The 18,053-nt window shown below is 52.2% G+C and overlaps 7 protein-coding genes across 7 annotated transcripts; 4 read left to right on the plus strand and 3 right to left on the minus strand.

Annotated features, from left to right (window-relative positions):
* The first annotated feature begins 422 nt into the window (after positions 1-422).
* On the plus strand, positions 423-1,710 carry BU24DRAFT_221188 (uncharacterized protein). The gene is made up of 3 exons (XM_033522058.1): positions 423-440; positions 496-593; positions 733-1,710. Exons 2-3 carry the CDS (start codon positions 570-572, stop codon positions 1,411-1,413), a joined length of 705 nt encoding a protein of 234 aa, XP_033383118.1. The 5' UTR covers positions 423-440; positions 496-569; the 3' UTR covers positions 1,414-1,710.
* Positions 1,711-1,813: 103 nt separating this feature from the next.
* BU24DRAFT_392939 (DUF1692-domain-containing protein) lies at positions 1,814-3,598 on the plus strand. Its single transcript, XM_033525181.1, has 3 exons — positions 1,814-2,062; positions 2,139-2,687; positions 2,759-3,598. The coding sequence occupies exons 1-3, from the start codon at positions 1,981-1,983 to the stop codon at positions 3,298-3,300; spliced, it is 1,173 nt and encodes a 390-aa protein (XP_033383119.1). The 5' UTR covers positions 1,814-1,980; the 3' UTR covers positions 3,301-3,598.
* A 236-nt stretch (positions 3,599-3,834) lies between these two features.
* BU24DRAFT_423679 (GAF domain-like protein) lies at positions 3,835-5,473 on the plus strand. Its single transcript, XM_033528316.1, is given in 5 exon segments — positions 3,835-3,946; positions 4,128-4,233; positions 4,253-4,256; positions 4,637-4,940; positions 5,034-5,473. The coding sequence occupies 5 exon segments, from the start codon at positions 3,944-3,946 to the stop codon at positions 5,142-5,144; spliced, it is 528 nt and encodes a 175-aa protein (XP_033383120.1). The 5' UTR covers positions 3,835-3,943; the 3' UTR covers positions 5,145-5,473.
* Positions 5,474-5,717: 244 nt separating this feature from the next.
* On the minus strand, positions 5,718-6,651 carry BU24DRAFT_493308 (PR-1-like protein; the record flags this gene model as incomplete). Its single annotated transcript, XM_033533957.1, has 3 exons — positions 6,169-6,651; positions 5,862-6,108; positions 5,718-5,809 (listed from the first exon to the last, which is right to left on the minus strand). The coding sequence occupies exons 1-3, from the start codon at positions 6,415-6,417 to the stop codon at positions 5,718-5,720; spliced, it is 588 nt and encodes a 195-aa protein (XP_033383121.1). The 5' UTR covers positions 6,418-6,651.
* A 1,232-nt stretch (positions 6,652-7,883) lies between these two features.
* On the minus strand, positions 7,884-9,609 carry BU24DRAFT_221419 (cyclin-dependent protein kinase-like protein Ssn3). Its single transcript, XM_033522063.1, has 2 exons — positions 9,135-9,609; positions 7,884-9,080 (listed from the first exon to the last, which is right to left on the minus strand). The coding sequence occupies exons 1-2, from the start codon at positions 9,269-9,271 to the stop codon at positions 8,018-8,020; spliced, it is 1,200 nt and encodes a 399-aa protein (XP_033383122.1). The 5' UTR covers positions 9,272-9,609; the 3' UTR covers positions 7,884-8,017.
* Positions 9,610-11,235: 1,626 nt separating this feature from the next.
* Positions 11,236-14,841, plus strand: BU24DRAFT_347930 (uncharacterized protein; the record flags this gene model as incomplete). The annotated part of the gene is made up of 5 exons (XM_033523543.1): positions 11,236-11,331; positions 11,392-12,226; positions 12,281-12,817; positions 13,518-14,722; positions 14,803-14,841. The coding sequence occupies 5 exons, from the start codon at positions 11,236-11,238 to the stop codon at positions 14,839-14,841; spliced, it is 2,712 nt and encodes a 903-aa protein (XP_033383123.1).
* Positions 14,842-15,126: 285 nt separating this feature from the next.
* On the minus strand, positions 15,127-17,477 carry BU24DRAFT_423684 (alpha/beta-hydrolase). The gene is made up of 2 exons (XM_033528317.1): positions 16,186-17,477; positions 15,127-16,134 (listed from the first exon to the last, which is right to left on the minus strand). The coding sequence occupies exons 1-2, from the start codon at positions 17,044-17,046 to the stop codon at positions 15,304-15,306; spliced, it is 1,692 nt and encodes a 563-aa protein (XP_033383124.1). The 5' UTR covers positions 17,047-17,477; the 3' UTR covers positions 15,127-15,303.
* Between the last annotated feature and the right edge of the window lie 576 nt (positions 17,478-18,053).

Here is an 18,053-nt window from a genome sequence, read left to right on the forward strand (position 1 = left end):
GTGATATAAAGTGACTCCAACGTTTCCTCTAATATACAATTATTATGCAATAAAATGGCATTGAAGGACGTTAAATTCCAAGATACCCACCAGCCGTACACCCAAAATCACCGATCACGTTGCAAAATCGCGACTTGCAACAAATGGCATCAGTTGCACGTATGGGGACAAACCCAGTGTCGTTTCTCCACTAAACGCAATGGCATTTGCGGCGAATCTCGATCTGCAGGGCATTTTGCCATGGTCGTGCTAGCATTTGCCATCTTTTTTGTGGGGGCCCAACACCCGAACTTGGTAGTCCGGATACCGGTACATGCAACACTTATCATTGTCTGCGACAAAAAGCGGGAACCCTCTTGACATCATTATGGCATATTGATATCTTCATCGAAAAATGCGTGTTTGTTGTCTTGCTTTGTTGTTGTTGTAGGAGGGAGGGTGTGGGTTTAAATTCTCGTTCTGCTCGTCGTTTGATAGCATTTAATCCTTTCCCAGTATTTATCTTGCTTTCAACGGCTTTTTCTACGTACCAAAAACAACGTATACAAACCGCTTTAGTTACATCCAAAATGTCTACTTCCGCTGGAACCAAGGTAGGTAGTATCCACCCCCTGCGCAAACCCGTCACGCAGGCTTAGAAACGGACCCCACCATGCTCTATCTTCGCTCCTCCTACCCCGTTTGCGTGTACCTTTTCCCATAGCTAATACATCCCTTTCCTTACCTACCCAGGTTACCACCGACGCCGCCTCCAACCAAGCCATACCCGAAGCCGTCGGAACCGTGACATCAGACTCCCTAGCCGCCGAGTCGCTCAAATCCGCCGGAGCATTTGGCGAAGGCAACCCCAAAGCCGCAGCTTCGAAACAGCCCTCCCACTCCACAACCACAAACACCACCGACACGTCCAGCGCGCGCGAGATCCCACCCGCCGTCGACGCTGAGGCACGTGAGGCCCGCGACGGCTGGTCTGAGGCCCAGCAGCTCAGCGCCGGGAAGGGCCTCGGCAAGGAGTCCGGCGTAGGTCCCACGTACAACACCACCACGGGGGCATCGACCTCCGCGACAGGCGGCCTCCCCGGCACAGGGTCGACAGGAGGATCTGGATTCCCCAACGGCGGCGGTGGCAGCGTGACTGGCGGGTACGCAGGTGCTGCCGACTCGGCGCGTGTTCCTGGCGAGTTCCAGCCCAAGGGGACGAACGTCCAGGAGGGCGGGTTTGACGCCGGCGCTCCCAATGCGTTATTCAACGGTGCGGAGCCGGGTTCTAAGGATGATCCTGCTCGTCTTGCGCAGCAGAAGTTCCAGTTGAGTAATTCGCAGGCTGGTGCTGATGGTGCTGGCGCTGCGAGGCAGGGAGAGGTGACGGGGGAGACGGCGTTTGATGCGTTGGAGAGTGAGCAGAATGCTTAGAGGGTGGGGGGTGTTAATGATGGGTAGTTAGATGAAGAGGCTCAGTGGTATACTTCACGATATAATGAATACAACGTGCTCAAGAAAGAGTTCAATTCTAGTTGTTCTTCAGGTAGGCGTATGTGGTGCATGAGATGCCTGACCAATGTGATGGTTTCTATTAGCCATCACGGTGGAATGATCTTAAGAACTTTAGCTACAGCTTAGGTCTAGTCCGGAGACCATCAAGTTTTGGGGACATAATGTTCGTGGTACGCCGTATGATGTTGAACTGGAAGTCGGGATGAATGAGCGTTGGCAGCACGTGGAAGGCGGAGTTGCGAACGACACTTCCGCAAATGGCCCGTGCATCATCGTTTGTAGGGCTGAAACCCAGAGGTGTCCTTTAGGACCGTAGAAACATCCCGCGGCCAGCGCCATCTTCTGAGCAACGTCGGACCTTTAACCTCGCTCCAACCACTTCCCTTCCTTTCGCTTCCTCCCTCCCTCCCTTCCACCTTGTTTTAGAGTGTTGCACCGGGCTTTCTGAGCCCTTTCTGCGCGACGCGCTAGCTGGCGACGACTTCAATGGACGGCTTCAGCGATCACGGCCTCTCGGAGGATTCCTTTGGGCAGGCGAAGGGCGGTATCTCGAGTTTTGATGCTTTTCGTAAGTGCTAAGTCCTGGGGAAGAAAACTCCCGTAGACAATTCCTCTGGTTCCCAATCCCGGCTAAACAATTGCAGCCAAAACCAAGAAGACCTACCTCACTCAAGGTCGCAATTCGTCCGCCTGGACGGTCACCCTCATACTGACATGCGTCTACCTCTCCTGGTCGGAGATTGCGCGCTGGTTCGCGGGCTCCACGACGCAGACGTTCTCCGTCGAGAAAGGCGTCTCGCACGACCTCCAAATCAACCTCGACATTGTGGTCGCAATGAACTGCGGAGACCTCCATGTCAACATGCAGGACGCCGCTGGTGATCGAACACTCGCCGGAGAGTTGCTACGAAAGGACCCGACGAGCTGGAGTCAGTGGGGAAAGGGCAAGGGTATTCACAAGCTGGGCGAGGGCGATGATGGATTGCCGGGATGGGAGGAGCTGTGGGACGTCCATGACCAGCTCGGCGCAGCGAAGAAGAAGAAGAAGTTCCCCAAGACCCCGAAGCTGCGAGGTACGCAGGATTCGTGTCGTATCTATGGAAGTCTGGACGGAAACAAGGTGCAGGGTGATTTCCACATCACCGCGCGTGGCCATGGATACATGGAGTTTGGCGAACATCTTGACCACACCAGTAAGTTTTGTCTCTATTCGTCGTGCTTTTGGTCCGTGTTGCTGGATTGAGCTTATATTGACCATTTGTAGCGTTCAACTTCTCCCACCAGATCAACGAGCTCTCCTTCGGCCCCTACTACCCCAACCTGCAGAATCCTCTCGACAGCACCGTCGCAACGACCCCGGACAATTTCTACAAGTTCCAATACTACCTCTCCATCGTCCCGACGATCTACACCGACGACGCCTCCCTGCTCCCTCTCCTCGAGTCCGTGAACCGCAACTCGAAGCACCCGGCCAAGAACGTCTTCCACTCTTCGCATGCGATCAAGACCAACCAATACGCCGCTACGTCGCAGTCGCACCCGGTCGGCGAGAACTACGTCCCAGGAATCTTCGTAAAGTTCGACATCGAACCCGTCATGCTCACCATCGCCGAGGAATGGGGCGGCTTCTTTGCCCTCTGCGTCAGGCTCGTCAACGTCATCAGCGGTGTCATGGTCGCTGGAGGATGGGCGTGGCAGATGTTCGAGTGGGCGATGGAGGTCTACGGCAGGAGGAACAGGAACAGAGGAAATAGCCAGGGCATGTTGGGAGGTTACGCTTCCAAGGAGAAGATGAGCTTCGATTAGAGAGGCAGATTGGATATAAGAGTCCAGATCCAATTTAGGTTTGGGTTGGTGTATGCTTGTTTTTATTTGGCGAAGTGTTTTGGGAGACCAGATGACAGCATCGGCGAGGCGTTTCAATCATCTTATGGGTCAGTCAATGTCATGAAGGGCGGAGGAAAGAAGGGAGGTCTTTTCATGGGCTCCATGTGTGAATAGGGAATTGGATGACGATTTATTTGTCTATATGATAGATCGGGTACTAAACAAACCAAAAAAAGAGAAATTAAGAAATTACATATCTAAACCAAGTACATGTCAGCCACTGTAGTTCCCTATAACCACAGAAAGTCCGTCAAAAACATTCTTGACATATCAGCTTGGTACCAACTCGTATCAAACACCAAACGGACCTCCACCAATCGAAGCAACCAATCAAACCAGCGACCCATAGCTCCCCCCACCATCGACCAATCACATCCACAATCACGCAATTACTTCCGAAGAAAACGATACTAACGCCGAACGATTCCGAGATTTCCTTTGCAAGTGTTGCACGTTTTCTTGATATCGCAAACCCAGGTACCGAAGGAATAATACTACCAACTGTTCGTTTAATAATACCGTGATTAGACAGGAAGTAATACAATAATCATCATCATTCACAATGGTAAGTTTTCACCCCACCCCTCTAGAAATCCCCCTCAAAATTCCATAAACGGACGTCGAAGATATGTGGGAGATAAGAAATCGCTACGCAGCGGAACGACGATTCAATCGAGCCATAAAAGCAATTATTTTCGTTTTGTATTCCTTTGATTGAATTGAACTGACTTTTTGGCTATGCTTAGGTCCACGCCGATTCATCGACCTTCGCGGAGGGTTTGAGCAAGAAGGATGTGTATGAGCAGATTCTCGAGCAGGCGAAGGCGCTGTTTGATGGGCAGAGGAATTGGGTGAGTTTGTTTGTTTGGTTTCTGTCTCCCCCTGCTTCTTTTCCTGTAATGCCTTTTGTTCGTTTTGGTGTTTTGGGATGTTCATATCACACAAGTTGTGAAGCAACAACCAAATCCATTAGACTGCGAAAGTGGAAGATGAATGGATATTGCCAACCCTTGATCAATATCTGAAAGGAGAGTAACTAACTGTATACAACAGGTCTGGTACGTCCTGTAGCATTCCCATGTTTTCATTCAAACCCGTGGGGTTCTCAAAAAGACCCCCCTGAACCATACACTCGACATCCCAAATCCCCCTCAAACCCCCAGTCAAAACCCAAACCCAAACCCAGAGGAAAAGAAGAAACCCGTTCCCGTCCTCTCAGAAAAGAAGAATCCTAACGTCTCAACCCCCCAAACAGCAACCTAGCCAACACATCCTCCCTCCTCTACCACGGCCTACACTCCCTACCCTCTCCCTCCTCCGCCGTCAACTGGGCCGGCTTCTACGTGTCCGACCCCAAGGACCCCAACTCCCTCGTCCTGGGGCCCTTCCACGGGCAGGTCGCGTGCCAGGTGATTGCGTTCGGCAAGGGCGTGTGCGGGACGGCGGCGAAAGAGCAGAAGACGCAGCTTGTGGAGGATGTGGATGCGTTTCCCGGCCACATCGCTTGCGATGGGGCGAGTAAGAGTGAGATTGTTGTGCCGATTGTTAAGGAGGGGAAGGTGAGTTGAACTTTTACTTCTCTTTTGTTTGATCTTTTCGTGGTGGTGAATGGTGAGTGGGTGTTTTGAAAGGGGGCTAATTTCGGGGTTTAGGTTGTCGCGATCATTGATCTTGATTGTGCGGAGTTGAAGGGATTTGGCGAGGAGGATAAGGTGGCCCTTGAGGAGTTGGCACAGTTGATTGCGGACTCTTCTGACTTTTGAGAGAGAGGATAAGACTCGTGTTCATGATCACAGTGCTCGGCACTGTGAGGTCAAATCTATCTGCCAACTTCATCCTGCCGCCTCCCCCGAGTGTGGTAGACAAAAACCATCTTATGATGCTGTCAGTTGCATGAATTGGGGTGCACAACGAAGTGCAGCGTCTTACAAGAGAATATTGAAGGATGGGTTGAGAGTATGAGAAGCATAGTGTATCCCAGGGAAAGAGATTGTATTGGGGGTGGCCAAGGTACAGACCACTGAGCCAGAGCTATCCTGTGCATCTTGAGGAAAAGACTACGACTATTCCAGAATCTCTCATTCCGATTATGCAAAAAGCTCATCCCGAAACACTACCAAGTTGTGATGTATCGATACTCTAAGCAAGTGATGTTGACCAGGCATAAACAACCCAGAAACAAAACATTACCAATGCTATTAGAGATACTGGATAGAGTTGAGAAGGCGTCCACCACCGATTGTCCTACATTTCACCCCCAGGTGTTACGAAGTGAAGTTCTTGATAAGTTTCACTTTGCAGAGGCAGACCTGCCAGGCCGTGGAACACAACGTTGCCTAGTTGTGACGACCAGTAGGGTCACCACAAACCATAGGCCACACCTGTTCTTTGAAGGAGAATGCAAGATTGTTGCCGGCGTTCTCGTAGACTGGACGGATGTGGTCAGTGTGTGTGATCTCGGTCAGGAGCAGCAAACTTACAGCAATAGAGACGTCCGGGCCAGGGGCGGTCATGAGGACAGTGGCCAAGGGCGCAGCCGATACGTGTGGTATCACGCCAGACTAATTGAGTGAAGTGACCCCAGGAATCGTGGTAGTGAGGATTGTCATATGGGTACTTTAGCTCCTCCTCATGCCAGCCATGAACAACGGTGCGGGCGAATTCAAGCCACTCGTCATAGTTGGAAGGGGCAGGAGAGACAGAGGAGAGATTGCTGCCGCCACGGTCCTACATAAGCATCAGTATATCAATCTAATACATCCTAGTAGGTATGATGATGTCTCTCACGTGCTGGGGCTTTTCGGTGCAAGCGCTGACGGAGTCGAGGGCAGCCTTTGCCAGGGCCGGGTCCCAGTGAAGCTCCTGAGCACAGTGGATAGAGCGCCAGTACCAGTGGGCATCCATGATGCGCTTGATGAACTGAGGGTCATCGATCTTCGGGGCAGCGCCATCGACCTGGGCGCGAGCCTCCAGCACGCTCGGCACCGCGAATGCTACGTTCGCAATCGCGAAGGAGAGAAGAGTGGTTAACTTCATGAGGACTGGCCAAGGTGATTGATGAGAAGGATATTGTTGGATATGCCGATAATGGAGTTCCTAGGACGGCGTAGCTTTGTGCCCCGGACCAGTGGCTGTCAAAGGCTTCGATTTCGAATGAAGGACTGTTCAGAAGGAGTGTAGGTAGGCTGTTGGTTCCAGAGAGCGTTGTTATGAAGCAGAAGCGAGGAAAGCAGAAAGAGGTGATAGGATCAAACGGTAATTGACTACTAGGAGGTAAATATGTGAAAGGTTGTGGAGATTAAGGTATCAGCGGTCAAGGCGTGATAGGTGGGCTGGGTCTGTGTGTGGTACTTCCCTCCTACTACTTCCTGCCTTCACTTTCAATCCAATTTGCCCCCGCAAACAAACGCAACGTGACCTGACTTGACCTGACCTGGCCTGAACTCCAGCTGGGACTGAGATTCTAATGGAGAAAGAAGTAAGACTTGCCCAACTCCACTTACTCGGTGAGGCAGCATCATGTCTACCACGCTTTCCGTTCTTCACTTTCCACAGGCCAATATGGACTGATGTGGCGTCAGAGCTCAAAGTGATGATACTACATCCATTAGCCATCTCCTGTGAGCCGATGCTCAAACACTATTCGCCGTCCATCGTCTACTGTCCCTCCAGTAGATTGGATAAATGAGGTGCAGTCGATGCTCCCATAAGAAGTTCCATCAGCCATACTGTAGGTGTGAGATGATGCCAAACACTGGATGTTAGTTGCAAACACAGCATGACGATCATCGAGTGACTACGCACCACCGTGCCGCATCGTTGCACAGGGATAGCTTTGTGTAGCCGTATCCACTTCTTGTGGTATCTACAATGTAGGTGGACTACAGTGTGGATGATAGGTGTACGACCAGCAACTGCGTTGTCAGTAGACGGGGAAAGTTGCAAGGAGCGCCGAATGAACGCAATTCTCAAGGACCACCAGATCTTCTTTGGTAAGATGCTGATCCATGACTTACATTGATATGGATAATTCATACTGGGTCGCTGATGAATAAAGGTGATATGGGTCATATGGATCATAATAGTATTATCGATGACATCTACTTCCAGAACAGGTACCCTCCCTATACAACAATGGCTCCAGGCACCGTGGAAAGCCTCTTGCATATCAATAAAACAATAATAATACAGACACCAACATAACAGTGGTTTTTGACCGGGAAGTGCTCGCCACCCTGATCGAGGCACAACTTGCCTTCCTATGCTTGATCTCAATATAGCTTCATCTTTTGGAAAATACACGACCAATTCCGACTCCAACAGCGCCCAATGATGCTTGACTCGGAAGTGCATTATAATACCGCCCATTCATTGCCGACTGTATGCGGGGAAGTATCCTGCGAACGTGCTATACTTCGCCGGCTTTTCTCGGGGAGGATCGAATCGGTGCCTGTCGAACCCAATGCTCTCTTCTATATGTCTTCGTTCAACTCTTATCATCCGCCCGGGTCCCAATCTAATCCGATCGATATCGGCCTTTCTCAACTCGCAGCCTGGCGATTTTGCAATAGGAATAGGGAAATGACGTGGAAGCAAACGCTTTTCGCTCCTCCTTGATAGTGTATTGTTGTTGCCCTCATCCCTCCTTGAGTCGTTTCGCCGGTCGTAAAAGTGTGTCATCCGGCAGTCCACTCCTCTTCGTACCTGGAAGGCTTGACGTCCGGATGTCGTTATCCTCTTGGCTAACCCTTCGGACCGGATACTTTACTTTGGAGTCTTCGAAGCAATTCTCCGATGGCTTTCCTTGAGCAGTGAAGTAGGGATGCTGCAGGGCCTTCTCGGCAGTTAATCGCTTCTGCGGGTCATACTCGAGCAGTCGTTGGAGAAGTGAGAATCCTTCGGGTCCGGGAGAGTCGGGCGACGCGCCTTGGGGGTACTGATTATTCTTGAGGCATGACTGATACCAATTCTCCAACCCTTGAGGACGATTGAATCTCGAATTGCCTGCCGCCAATGTATTCAATTGCTGATACTCGGGCATGGCCACCAGCAGCGGCCATCGGTCCCGATTTGGCATTCCCATAATCTCCACGATTTTCTGCATCTGGTTCCGCTGGAATGGAACCGTCTTCTTATTGTCCATCTTGGCCTCTTCTCCCTTGAAGATGGGTCGTAATGATAGCAGTTCCGCAAAGATGCAACCGACAGCCCACAAATCGACAGCAGGCGTGTAATGGCGACTACCAAGTAGCAGCTCGGGGGCACGATACCAGATCGTTACTACGACTTTATCGCCCGAGAACAAGGACTGCAATGGCTTATAAAACAGCCTTGCCAGGCCAAGATCGCCGATTTTGACTTTACCTGCACTAGTCACCATGATGTTGGCAGGTTTCAAGTCTCGATGCATGACCCAATTCTTATGTAAGTAGACGAGGCCCTGGAGCAGTTGGTGCAGAATCGACTTGATTGTTTTTGCTGGAATTGCCTGCCGTTGTGGCTGGTTATGATGATGGATGATCTGGAGGAGATCATGTTCTGCATATTCGAACACGATGAAGATGCATTTGTCCTCCAGGATTATCTCGCACGTATGCACGACATTAGGATGTGAGAGCTCTGTACAGAGGGCCATCTCCCTGATGGCCGACTGAGAAATGCCGGAGTATTGCAGTTCCCCTTCCTTGTCCGGCTTGAATCTACGCGCTAGTGTGAGCTTAGGATACTACAAGGGGGCAAGTAAAGCGACTCACTTCTTGATGGCAAACTCTCCAACATGGCCATTTCGGCCTTCAGCCTTGTAGACACGGCCATAGGTGCCGCTGCTGATGAAGCCTATGATCTTGTATCGCTCGTTCACTCGCTTTTTGGTGTTGTAGCCAGTGAACATTGCTTGGGAGGAGTCGGCCGGATCTGCTCGCACAGCAGATTAATGAACGGTCCAAAGAGAGACGAGATAGAAATGAGCGAAGCGACGACAATGAGATGACGATGCCAGATGCAGATTGAAATAGAAAAGATGTCGAGGTTTCGGCGCCGTTGAATGGGGCGAACAAACACAAAGCAGTAACGATCAGACGGTGGAGACGCTACCAAAGATCAGACTAAGGAAAGAAATGCATCGGAGGATATGACGCGGCGGAAGATCACGACAGGGCTCGTAAGATTGAGTATAGCGACATAGTGAAGAGGGATGAGCAGGAGTATATACGGAACGGATTGTAAAGACTGGCCTAGGTGGTGGGTAACGACGGGGAATGGAGGTGGTAATTAGTGCTGGTGCATTTGATGGGGGAAAAAAAGAGAGGGGCGAAGTCCCAAGCCTTTGATGATGGGGAAAAGAGCTCCGAAGGGGATTATGGTTAGGAGAGCCGCAGCACCAGCAGGAAAAGAAAGGAAAGGAAAATACCAACCGTTAAAGGCCGCCACAACACTATTTCGCAACACGGATCGTGCAGAGGCAGCGGCTGAAGGTGGGCCTCCCGCGGATGGAGGATTCGATGATGGATGATTCATCTCTATCGCATCGGGCCCAGCTGCTGCGTCTCGTATATTGTACCTGTTTGAATGTACTGCAGTAACAGTACTGGTAATAATGATCTGTCTCCACGCTCCGCCGGCAGATGGCGCATAACGGTATGTGTTACAGGCGGTAGGCAAATGCACTTACAATTACCAGTATCAGCACAATGGAGCACCAACCTGCAGCCCACAGCCCGCAGCCGATGCCGAACCAGAGCCAGTACAGGTATGTACAAGTACGGTCTGTACGAGCGGTTGCTGGTCCGAGTACTAGGCGGAGAAGTAGGTAATACAGTAGTTGATTAAACTCCACCGTAGTCTGTCCTGGCTATCGCAAGTCGATCCAGGCAAACAGCATTAGTTACTGTCGAACAAGGAAAGCTGGGGCTATACTGCGGATGTTGGATCGTCCTACCGCCTGCCCTTGCCTGGTCTTGCTGTTTGGAAGTCTCCCCACACCCCCGTATCTACTGTACTTAGTAGTCGTATGGGGCGTGTCCGCGTGGTTCAGATCCCAATATCGAAACAGACAGGATTTAATGATTGCCAACAGACATGGAGAGTTGCTGGGACGAGATGACTGCTGACGTGCAGATGTGCAGCTGAGACACGCAGCGGACAACGAGTATACGCCCGTACTGCTGAGACGATGAGGAAGAGGGAGAGGAAGAGTAGGGAGGATGATAACAGTTGGTTGATGAGAATAGCTGAGTGTTATCAATAGTATTCCCAAGGAGGCTGTTGATTCGTTCGTTCGATTCGTCTGATTGTTAGAGGGAGTCGAAGGTTATGGTACGAGTAGGCGCAAGTGGCACAGTGCCATGGGACGGGATGGATGGATGGTTGTGATCGAATGCCACATGTTTTCTTCTTGCGTCGCGTTTCGTTTCCTTGCCATGCCATGCCCTGCCCTGCCTTGTTGCCCTGCCTTTCCCTTGGAGGTTGCTTGCCCAGTGCTCACTGTTCACTGCCCGCAGAGCCTCATCAACTGTCGTCTGGTCCTGTCCCGCAATTCCCCAACCCATCCCATCCCATCTACACCTCATCGAGTACCGCCAACCCACCGGACCGGCCAACCGGCATTTACTCGCAACCAGTCTCGCGAATTCGTATTCGTTACCGAATGCCCGCACTTTAGAGAGAGAGGGCTACGTCTTTAGGACGGCCGAGTAAACTACCAACAGCTCACTGGAGGAGCTACCACCCACCACTGCCTCAACGTCACGTCTGTGTCTACGTATGCTTCAGAGCCCGCAAAGAAGCCATACGCAGGTCGCCTCGCCTTAGAGTTTCCTTCCGCCTAAACAACCCAACCACACTCCATCAGGCAACATGGACCCGCGGTCGTGGTTCCAAGATTTGACTCCATACTTCATCTACACCCTCTTCGTAGCTACCCTTGGCCCACTGCTATTTGGTTTCCACTTGGTGAGCTGCGATGCGATCCCTTCCTATTTATTCCGCGACATATAGCTGACCATTGTGTAGTCCGAACTGAACGCCCCCGAGGATGTTATCCGCTGTAAGAAAGACTCGATCGTCTCCGCATCGGTCGGCCTCCCACAATGCATGAAGATGGATCCCACCCAGTGGGGTGTTGTTGGCTCGATGTACACACTTGGAGGACTCATTGGTGCTTTATCTGCTGGACCTCTGGCCGGAAATCACGGACGATACAGGACAATGCAGTTGACTACCATTTTCTTCGCACTTGGGCCCGTCTTGGAAGCCCTGTCGCCCAACATTGGAGTTCTAGCGTTTGGTAGACTGCTGTCCGGTGTAGGTGCTGGAGCTGCAGTGGTTGTGGTGCCCATCTACATCTCGGAGATTGCACCACCTGCTGAGAAAGGATTCTTTGGAGCATTCACGCAGATCATGTGCAATGTTGGCATTCTCCTCACCCAGCTCCTCGGGTACTTCCTGAGCCACGGACAATACTGGCGACTCATCCTCGCAATTGGCGGGTGCATTGGTGTCGGCCAGAGCTTTGGTCTTCTCCTCACCGTCGAGAGCCCCAGGTTCCTTGCTGAGCAGGGCGAGACAAGCAAAGCGCGACGAATTTTGCGCAAATTGAGGGGCGAGAAAGCTGATATTGATACGGAGATTAGCAGCTGGGGAATTGACAGCACGGAAGAAACCAGCGATGAGGAGCAGACGTTGCTCAGGAACGAAGACCGCGATATAAATGTAGCTGACGCCGCGACTACCAAACGCAGCCAGGATAAGGAAGATGCGCTCAGCATCATCCAGGTCTTCAAGCATCCTGATTACTCAAAGGCTGCGTTCGCCGTTATCATGGTCATGTTGGCCCAGCAATTGAGCGGTAAGCCTGAGCACGGTTCATTATGATACGTATAGTACTAATAATCGCGTGTAGGAATCAACAGCATTGTCATGTATGGCGTATCACTGTTAGCAGATCTGTTGGAGTCCAACTCTGCCCTACTCAACCTGGCCGTTTCAGCCCTCAACATCGTCGTGACTGCAGGGTGTGCTCCGCTGGCAGACAAGCTTGGTCGCAAGACTTGCCTTCTATACTCTCTTGCAGGAATGGGCACCAGTTCACTACTTCTGGCTGTTGGCATTATGAGATCTATCAGCGTTCTTTCAGCGATTGCAGTTCTGCTCTTCGTATCCAGCTTCGCAGTTGGCCTTGGGCCAGTGCCTTTCATCCTCTCTAGCGAATTGGTTGGCGCAGATGCTGTGGGTGCAACTCAGAGCATAGCACTCGCTGCCAATTGGATAGCTACGTTCCTTGTCGCTCAATTCTTCCCATTGGCCAGCGCAGTCTTGCACGGAAAGGTCTATTTCATCTTCGCGGCATTGTCTGCTTTCTTTTTCCTATTCATCTCGTGGTATGTCCCTGAGACCAAGGGGAAGAAGACGCCGGACGAGGTTTGGGGAAGGGAGCGACGTGTAGACTGAGGCAGAAGGGAACATGCACGATTTATGGATGGCCAGAATAGGCATTTTGTATGCAAAGATTTAGGGTTGAAGGTAGTTGACACGCAGTACAAGTATACTCAGAGTATTTGTATAGAGTAGAACGACGACATGTAAATAGGCAATAACAAATGACGATAACAAGACACAAGCGCGGCTCTTCGACAAGCCGACCGAAATCAGTCCGGGCTCAGGAACATGTCAAGAGAGTCAGACTAAGTCACTAAGACTCGTAACATTTTGGTGAATAATGCACGAAATTTGCGATGCTGACTATACATGTCTTCTCTGCTTACTATTACATCTCTCCACCGAACATCCGTCATCGGCCGGCACAAAACCCGGCCAATTGCCAGCCCAAAGTTTGGTTTAAAGAAGAGTTGCGAGTAATATCTACCAACCTAGTTACCAGTAGTTTCGTTGTCGTTCCGCGCACATCGGAACCTTCGACTCCTCCTCTTCCTCCACCTTCGCCCTTCCCTCTACCGAACCTCGGTGTCCGGACCCTTTCTCAGTCCCAGTTTCGCAACCTCAAGATTTCATCACGCAATGCGATAACTCGTCATATCACCAGCACAACCAATTCCACCTTCTCACTCCCACCTCCCCTTACCTTTCCTCCCCCAATCTCGACTATAAACCACAGCCAGGAGCCATGTCCCAACTCCCAGGTCACGCCTCTCCCGCCCTCCCACCCCTCGCATCCCCACAACCCTCCAGTCCCACACGAGAAGACGGCTTCGAACTCCCAGCATCCTCAACTCACGATTCCCCCAACCGAAATGTACAGAAGAAGAACGCAATCGCCAACCGGGCGATCCAGCAGCACCACGGGCTACCCCCGTCCCTAATATCCCCCGCCTTCACACCGCCCGCAACACCAGGCCTCACGACGCCCTCGCACCCACGGCCGCCCCGCTCCGTCCCCGTCGACACCTCCAAGTCGCCCGACACGCCCGCCCCAGAACTCGTGCAGACGCTCCCGATCGTCGAGTGCGAGGTGCGCGCCCGCATCCCCACGACCACCGGCCACGAGATGTGGCTGCACGTCTACCGCAACAACGTCGACACCAAGGAGCACCTCGCCATTGTGTTCGGCAACCAGATCCGGTCGCGCAGCCTCGACGCCGAGCGGCCCGGCGAGACGGAGCTGGACCGCATGACGAGGGGCGCGTACGTGGGCAGGCTGTATCCGGGGCGGACGAGCTCGCGCGTCGAGCAGCTTAAGCGGGCGGAGCTCGGCGGGGGTTTGAAGCCCAAATCGGCGACGGCGGCGGCGGCGGCGAAATCAGACCTCGCGGTGGTGCTCGAAAAGCAGCAGGACGGGTCGCTGGTGCCCTCGTCGTCCGCGTCCTCGGACTCGGGAGAGGTGCAACAGGCGTCGAACCTCGACCTGCCGCTCGTGAGGATCCACTCCGAGTGCTACACGGGCGAGACGGTGTGGTCGGCGCGCTGCGACTGCGGCGAGCAGCTCGACGAGGCCGCGCGCCTGATGGCCGACCCACGGCTGTCGCCCACCGGCGGCGCGATCATCTACCTCCGGCAGGAGGGCCGTGGCATCGGGCTCGGCGAGAAGCTCAAGGCATACAACCTCCAGGACCTCGGCAACGACACCTACGAGGCGAACATCATGTTGAGGCATCCGGCCGATGCGCGTAGCTACGGCCTCGCGACCGCGATGCTCATGGATCTGGGGCTCGAGGGCGAGGCGGGGATCAGGTTGCTGACGAACAATCCAGATAAGGTCAGGGCGGTGGAGGGGCCGAATAGGGAGGTCGTGGTTAGGGAGAGAGTTGCTATGGTGCCGTTGGCTTGGAAGACGGGTGGCAAGCAGGGAATCAATAGCGAAGAGGTGGAGAAGTATTTGTCGACAAAGGTACGCTGTGTCTTTCTATACACACAACCCTCCCTTTCACTTTTACATGACCAACAGATTGCTAACATGGAGTTTCACAGATCGAGAAGTTCAAGCATATGCTGAGCAGTCAGAGGTAGCACACATAGACGATATTTGAAATGAATAGCCTGGATATACACCAAAATTACCGGACGCCGTGAGAGAAGAGCATTTCATGTGTCTCTTTTATCTCATCGTAGCAACAAAAAGGACTTTCTTCGCTAGATACCTCCCATCCCATCATAGCCACTTGTTTATACATTATCACTACGGAGTACATAGAGAAATACTACTGCATATACGTGAGCGAAATCACATGTGCGCAAACACGTGCCGAGGTGCAAAGGACCATGAGGGAAGAATCAAAATTATGAGAGGAATCAATGATCTTTCCTCTATCTTCATGTATTACGGACGTGTAAATCGTCCTGTGGTCATTAAGCTATTACGTAGCTACTGTTTGTACTTTGAATTACCCAACACCCATTCCATCAACGCCCACCGTTTTTGTTCCCACGCGACGCCATCCCAACACCCAAAAGCTGGCGACCAAAAACGCATCAAATCCGGAACGCCTTGATGTTCTTCTTCAAGAATTCGTACGTGTCGCTCCGGAAGGTATCACTCAGTAGACCGTTCTTGTTCGCTTGGAATTCCACCAGCTGCTTCGCCTTGCTCCACTGCGGCCACTCGCCGAAGTCGTTGCCCTTGTTCGGATCGAGGTTGTACACAAAGCTGTAGTAGTAGCCCCTGATGGTCTTTGCCGCATTGTTGGGTTTGATGCCGTAGAAGACCTGGAGGAGGTCGGAGCCGTGGAACGTGCCGAGGATCGGGGTGCCGTAGTTGTATGTGGCGAGGTAGGACCACGTCGGGACGGAGGGGTTGATGGCGGCTGCGGTGTCGAGGAAGACGCGGCGCGTCACTGTGAAGGTGATATCGCCGAGGATGGCGGCCACGCGCTTGAACTGCGGATACCAGTTGTTGAGGAGGAACGTGCGGAAGGGTGAACCGTCTTCGGTGATCGTCTGGTACGAGGCGACGAGTTGGTCAATGAGCGACTTGTCGGTCGTGGGGAAGAAGACGCTCGAGAGGTAGTTGCTGACTTGGGCGGTCGTGGTCAGGTTGGATGTGAAGAGCGCGAATAGTGTGCCCTCGTCTTCTTGGTTTCCGATGATGAAGGGCACCTTGGCGTACTTGTTGGCGAGAACCAGGGCATCCGGCGAATCGGTGAGGGCTTTGCCGTCCGGTCGTGGGAGATACGAGAGCGAGATCGTGGAGTAAGAGAGGAGTCCTGGGACGGAATTGGCGGCGTTCAAGAATTTGGTATAAGGCACCTCTCTCAGGCATTGGAGTGTGTCCGATGCCCCTGAGCAACCGGCGTTCTTAACAACCTGCAGTTTGATTAGTCTCAAATTTTCCGAGTGCAATTCTTCCAGACATACCGTATCGTAAACAACCTGGCCCTTTGGACAATCGACAGGATCCGCGGGAACGACACTTCCGGAATTCATAATACCAGCACGGAAGAGTGGCTTGCCCTTGTACGTATTATCACCATCGTAAAGGGCCATCTGATCGAATACAGAGATAGCTCCCGCACTCTCGCCCCAGATAGTGACCTTTTCAGGATCACCACCGAATGCGGCGATATTATCGGCAGTCCATTCAAGTCCCAGTCGTTGGTCGAGAAGGCCCAAGTTTGCAGACCCATCTGCTAGAATCTCTTTGCCGGGCATGAATCCGAAACCACCAACACGGTAGTTCACAGCTACGAAGATGATGGGTTTTCCCTGGTTGACGGATTCTTGAACAAGAGAAGTGCCATCATACATCTGTGTCGAGCCAAGCTCAAAGCCACCCCCGAAGATCCAGAACAAGACCGGTAGTTTCGAGTCCTTCGTGGTGCCTGCGGGCCTTTGCACGTTGATCGTGAGGCAATCCTCTCCAGCGCTGGTCACCGTTTGAAAAAGTGGAGTGTTGAGGATAGTTCCCAGAACGTTGGTTGGGAACTGGGTCTCGTCTACGCTGAAGAAAAATTGGGGACAGGCTTTGGGAGTGCCTTTAGCATCAACTTTTCCCAGTCCTGCGGTCAAGGGCTGAGGTGGCTTGAGCCTGAGATTACCAACGGGCTGTTGAGCGAACGGAATTCCATTGAAAGTTTCCACCGACGATGCTGATTTACCTACAACCGTTGCTGCAGGAGAAGGCGCAATGACAGTTGGGTCTGCTCTCTTTGCGAGTTTCTCAGCAGCTGGCGCAGCCGCAACAAAGGGCGCGAGCGTAAGGAAGAGAGAGAACAGCATGTTGTTTGGCAAAGTGAGGCCCTGAATCTGTGTGGATGTCAAGTCGCTTATCCCACTCCGGCTGCCTTCAGCAAGATCTATCGTGGATTCTCGAGGCTATAAGTACGGAGAACTTCTCTTTCACGAGCAATTGACTCCCAAAATCCACATGCTGTCCTCGGTCAACACCAGTCGGAAATTCTTCAGCTGATAGCGCCAAATTCATAAAGAAGGCTCCACGCCCCGAGTGACTCCGTTGGTGCATGATATATCCATGCCAAGGGCAATGGAGTGCAGATATTGGCGTCCAGATAGTCGCTGAGATGGTTGCTAGAATCCGAGCCCGACAGCACGATGCTTGCTTAGCGAACCTATCACCGACAGACCGTTCAGAAGATCCTCAGGGGTACATGGTGAACAGGCGGTAGAATTGCGGGAAAGGCGGTGCAATAGCGCCCAACTGCTGTTGTGAATGTTCGTGCTGTGGTCATGAGGATGTATTTCACTTGGCGCGGACAAATCAAGATACGGCTTCCCATGTCCTGCAGTCAGAATGGGTAAGCATTATGCTGATCGCTTCTGTCAATAATCTTAATTTCTCCATTCGAGCCTCCTCGACATCCGGGTTTTCCAAGATGCTGATGCGCATTGTGCAATTTTACCGCTGTACGGTGACAACGTGGCGCTCCAGCAATATACTCGTTGATGGTTTTACAGTGCAAGCCATGGAGTGCTACGAGGCGGCCGAAGAGACGTTGTACGGAGTACGGAAGACATACATGTACAAATGGGAGTCGTCGATGGCCGATTGAAAGCCGAGTCAATAAATGCTAGAATATCGTTCTCCAGCCACGGACTTTTTGCCAGAACGGTAAATGCGGGGTACGCACTGATCAATAGGGCCATCCCCAGATTCCCCAGATTGATGCATTGTTCCTGCAAGATGGGAAACGTGAGAACAAAATAGATAGCGCAATACGGTGCGCAATACGGTGCGAACTAGTGATCAGTGATCACTGTTGAGCCTC

Source organism: Aaosphaeria arxii (assembly GCF_010015735.1).
Source record: "Aaosphaeria arxii CBS 175.79 unplaced genomic scaffold BU24scaffold_5, whole genome shotgun sequence".
NCBI lineage: Eukaryota > Fungi > Ascomycota > Dothideomycetes > Pleosporales > Aaosphaeria > Aaosphaeria arxii.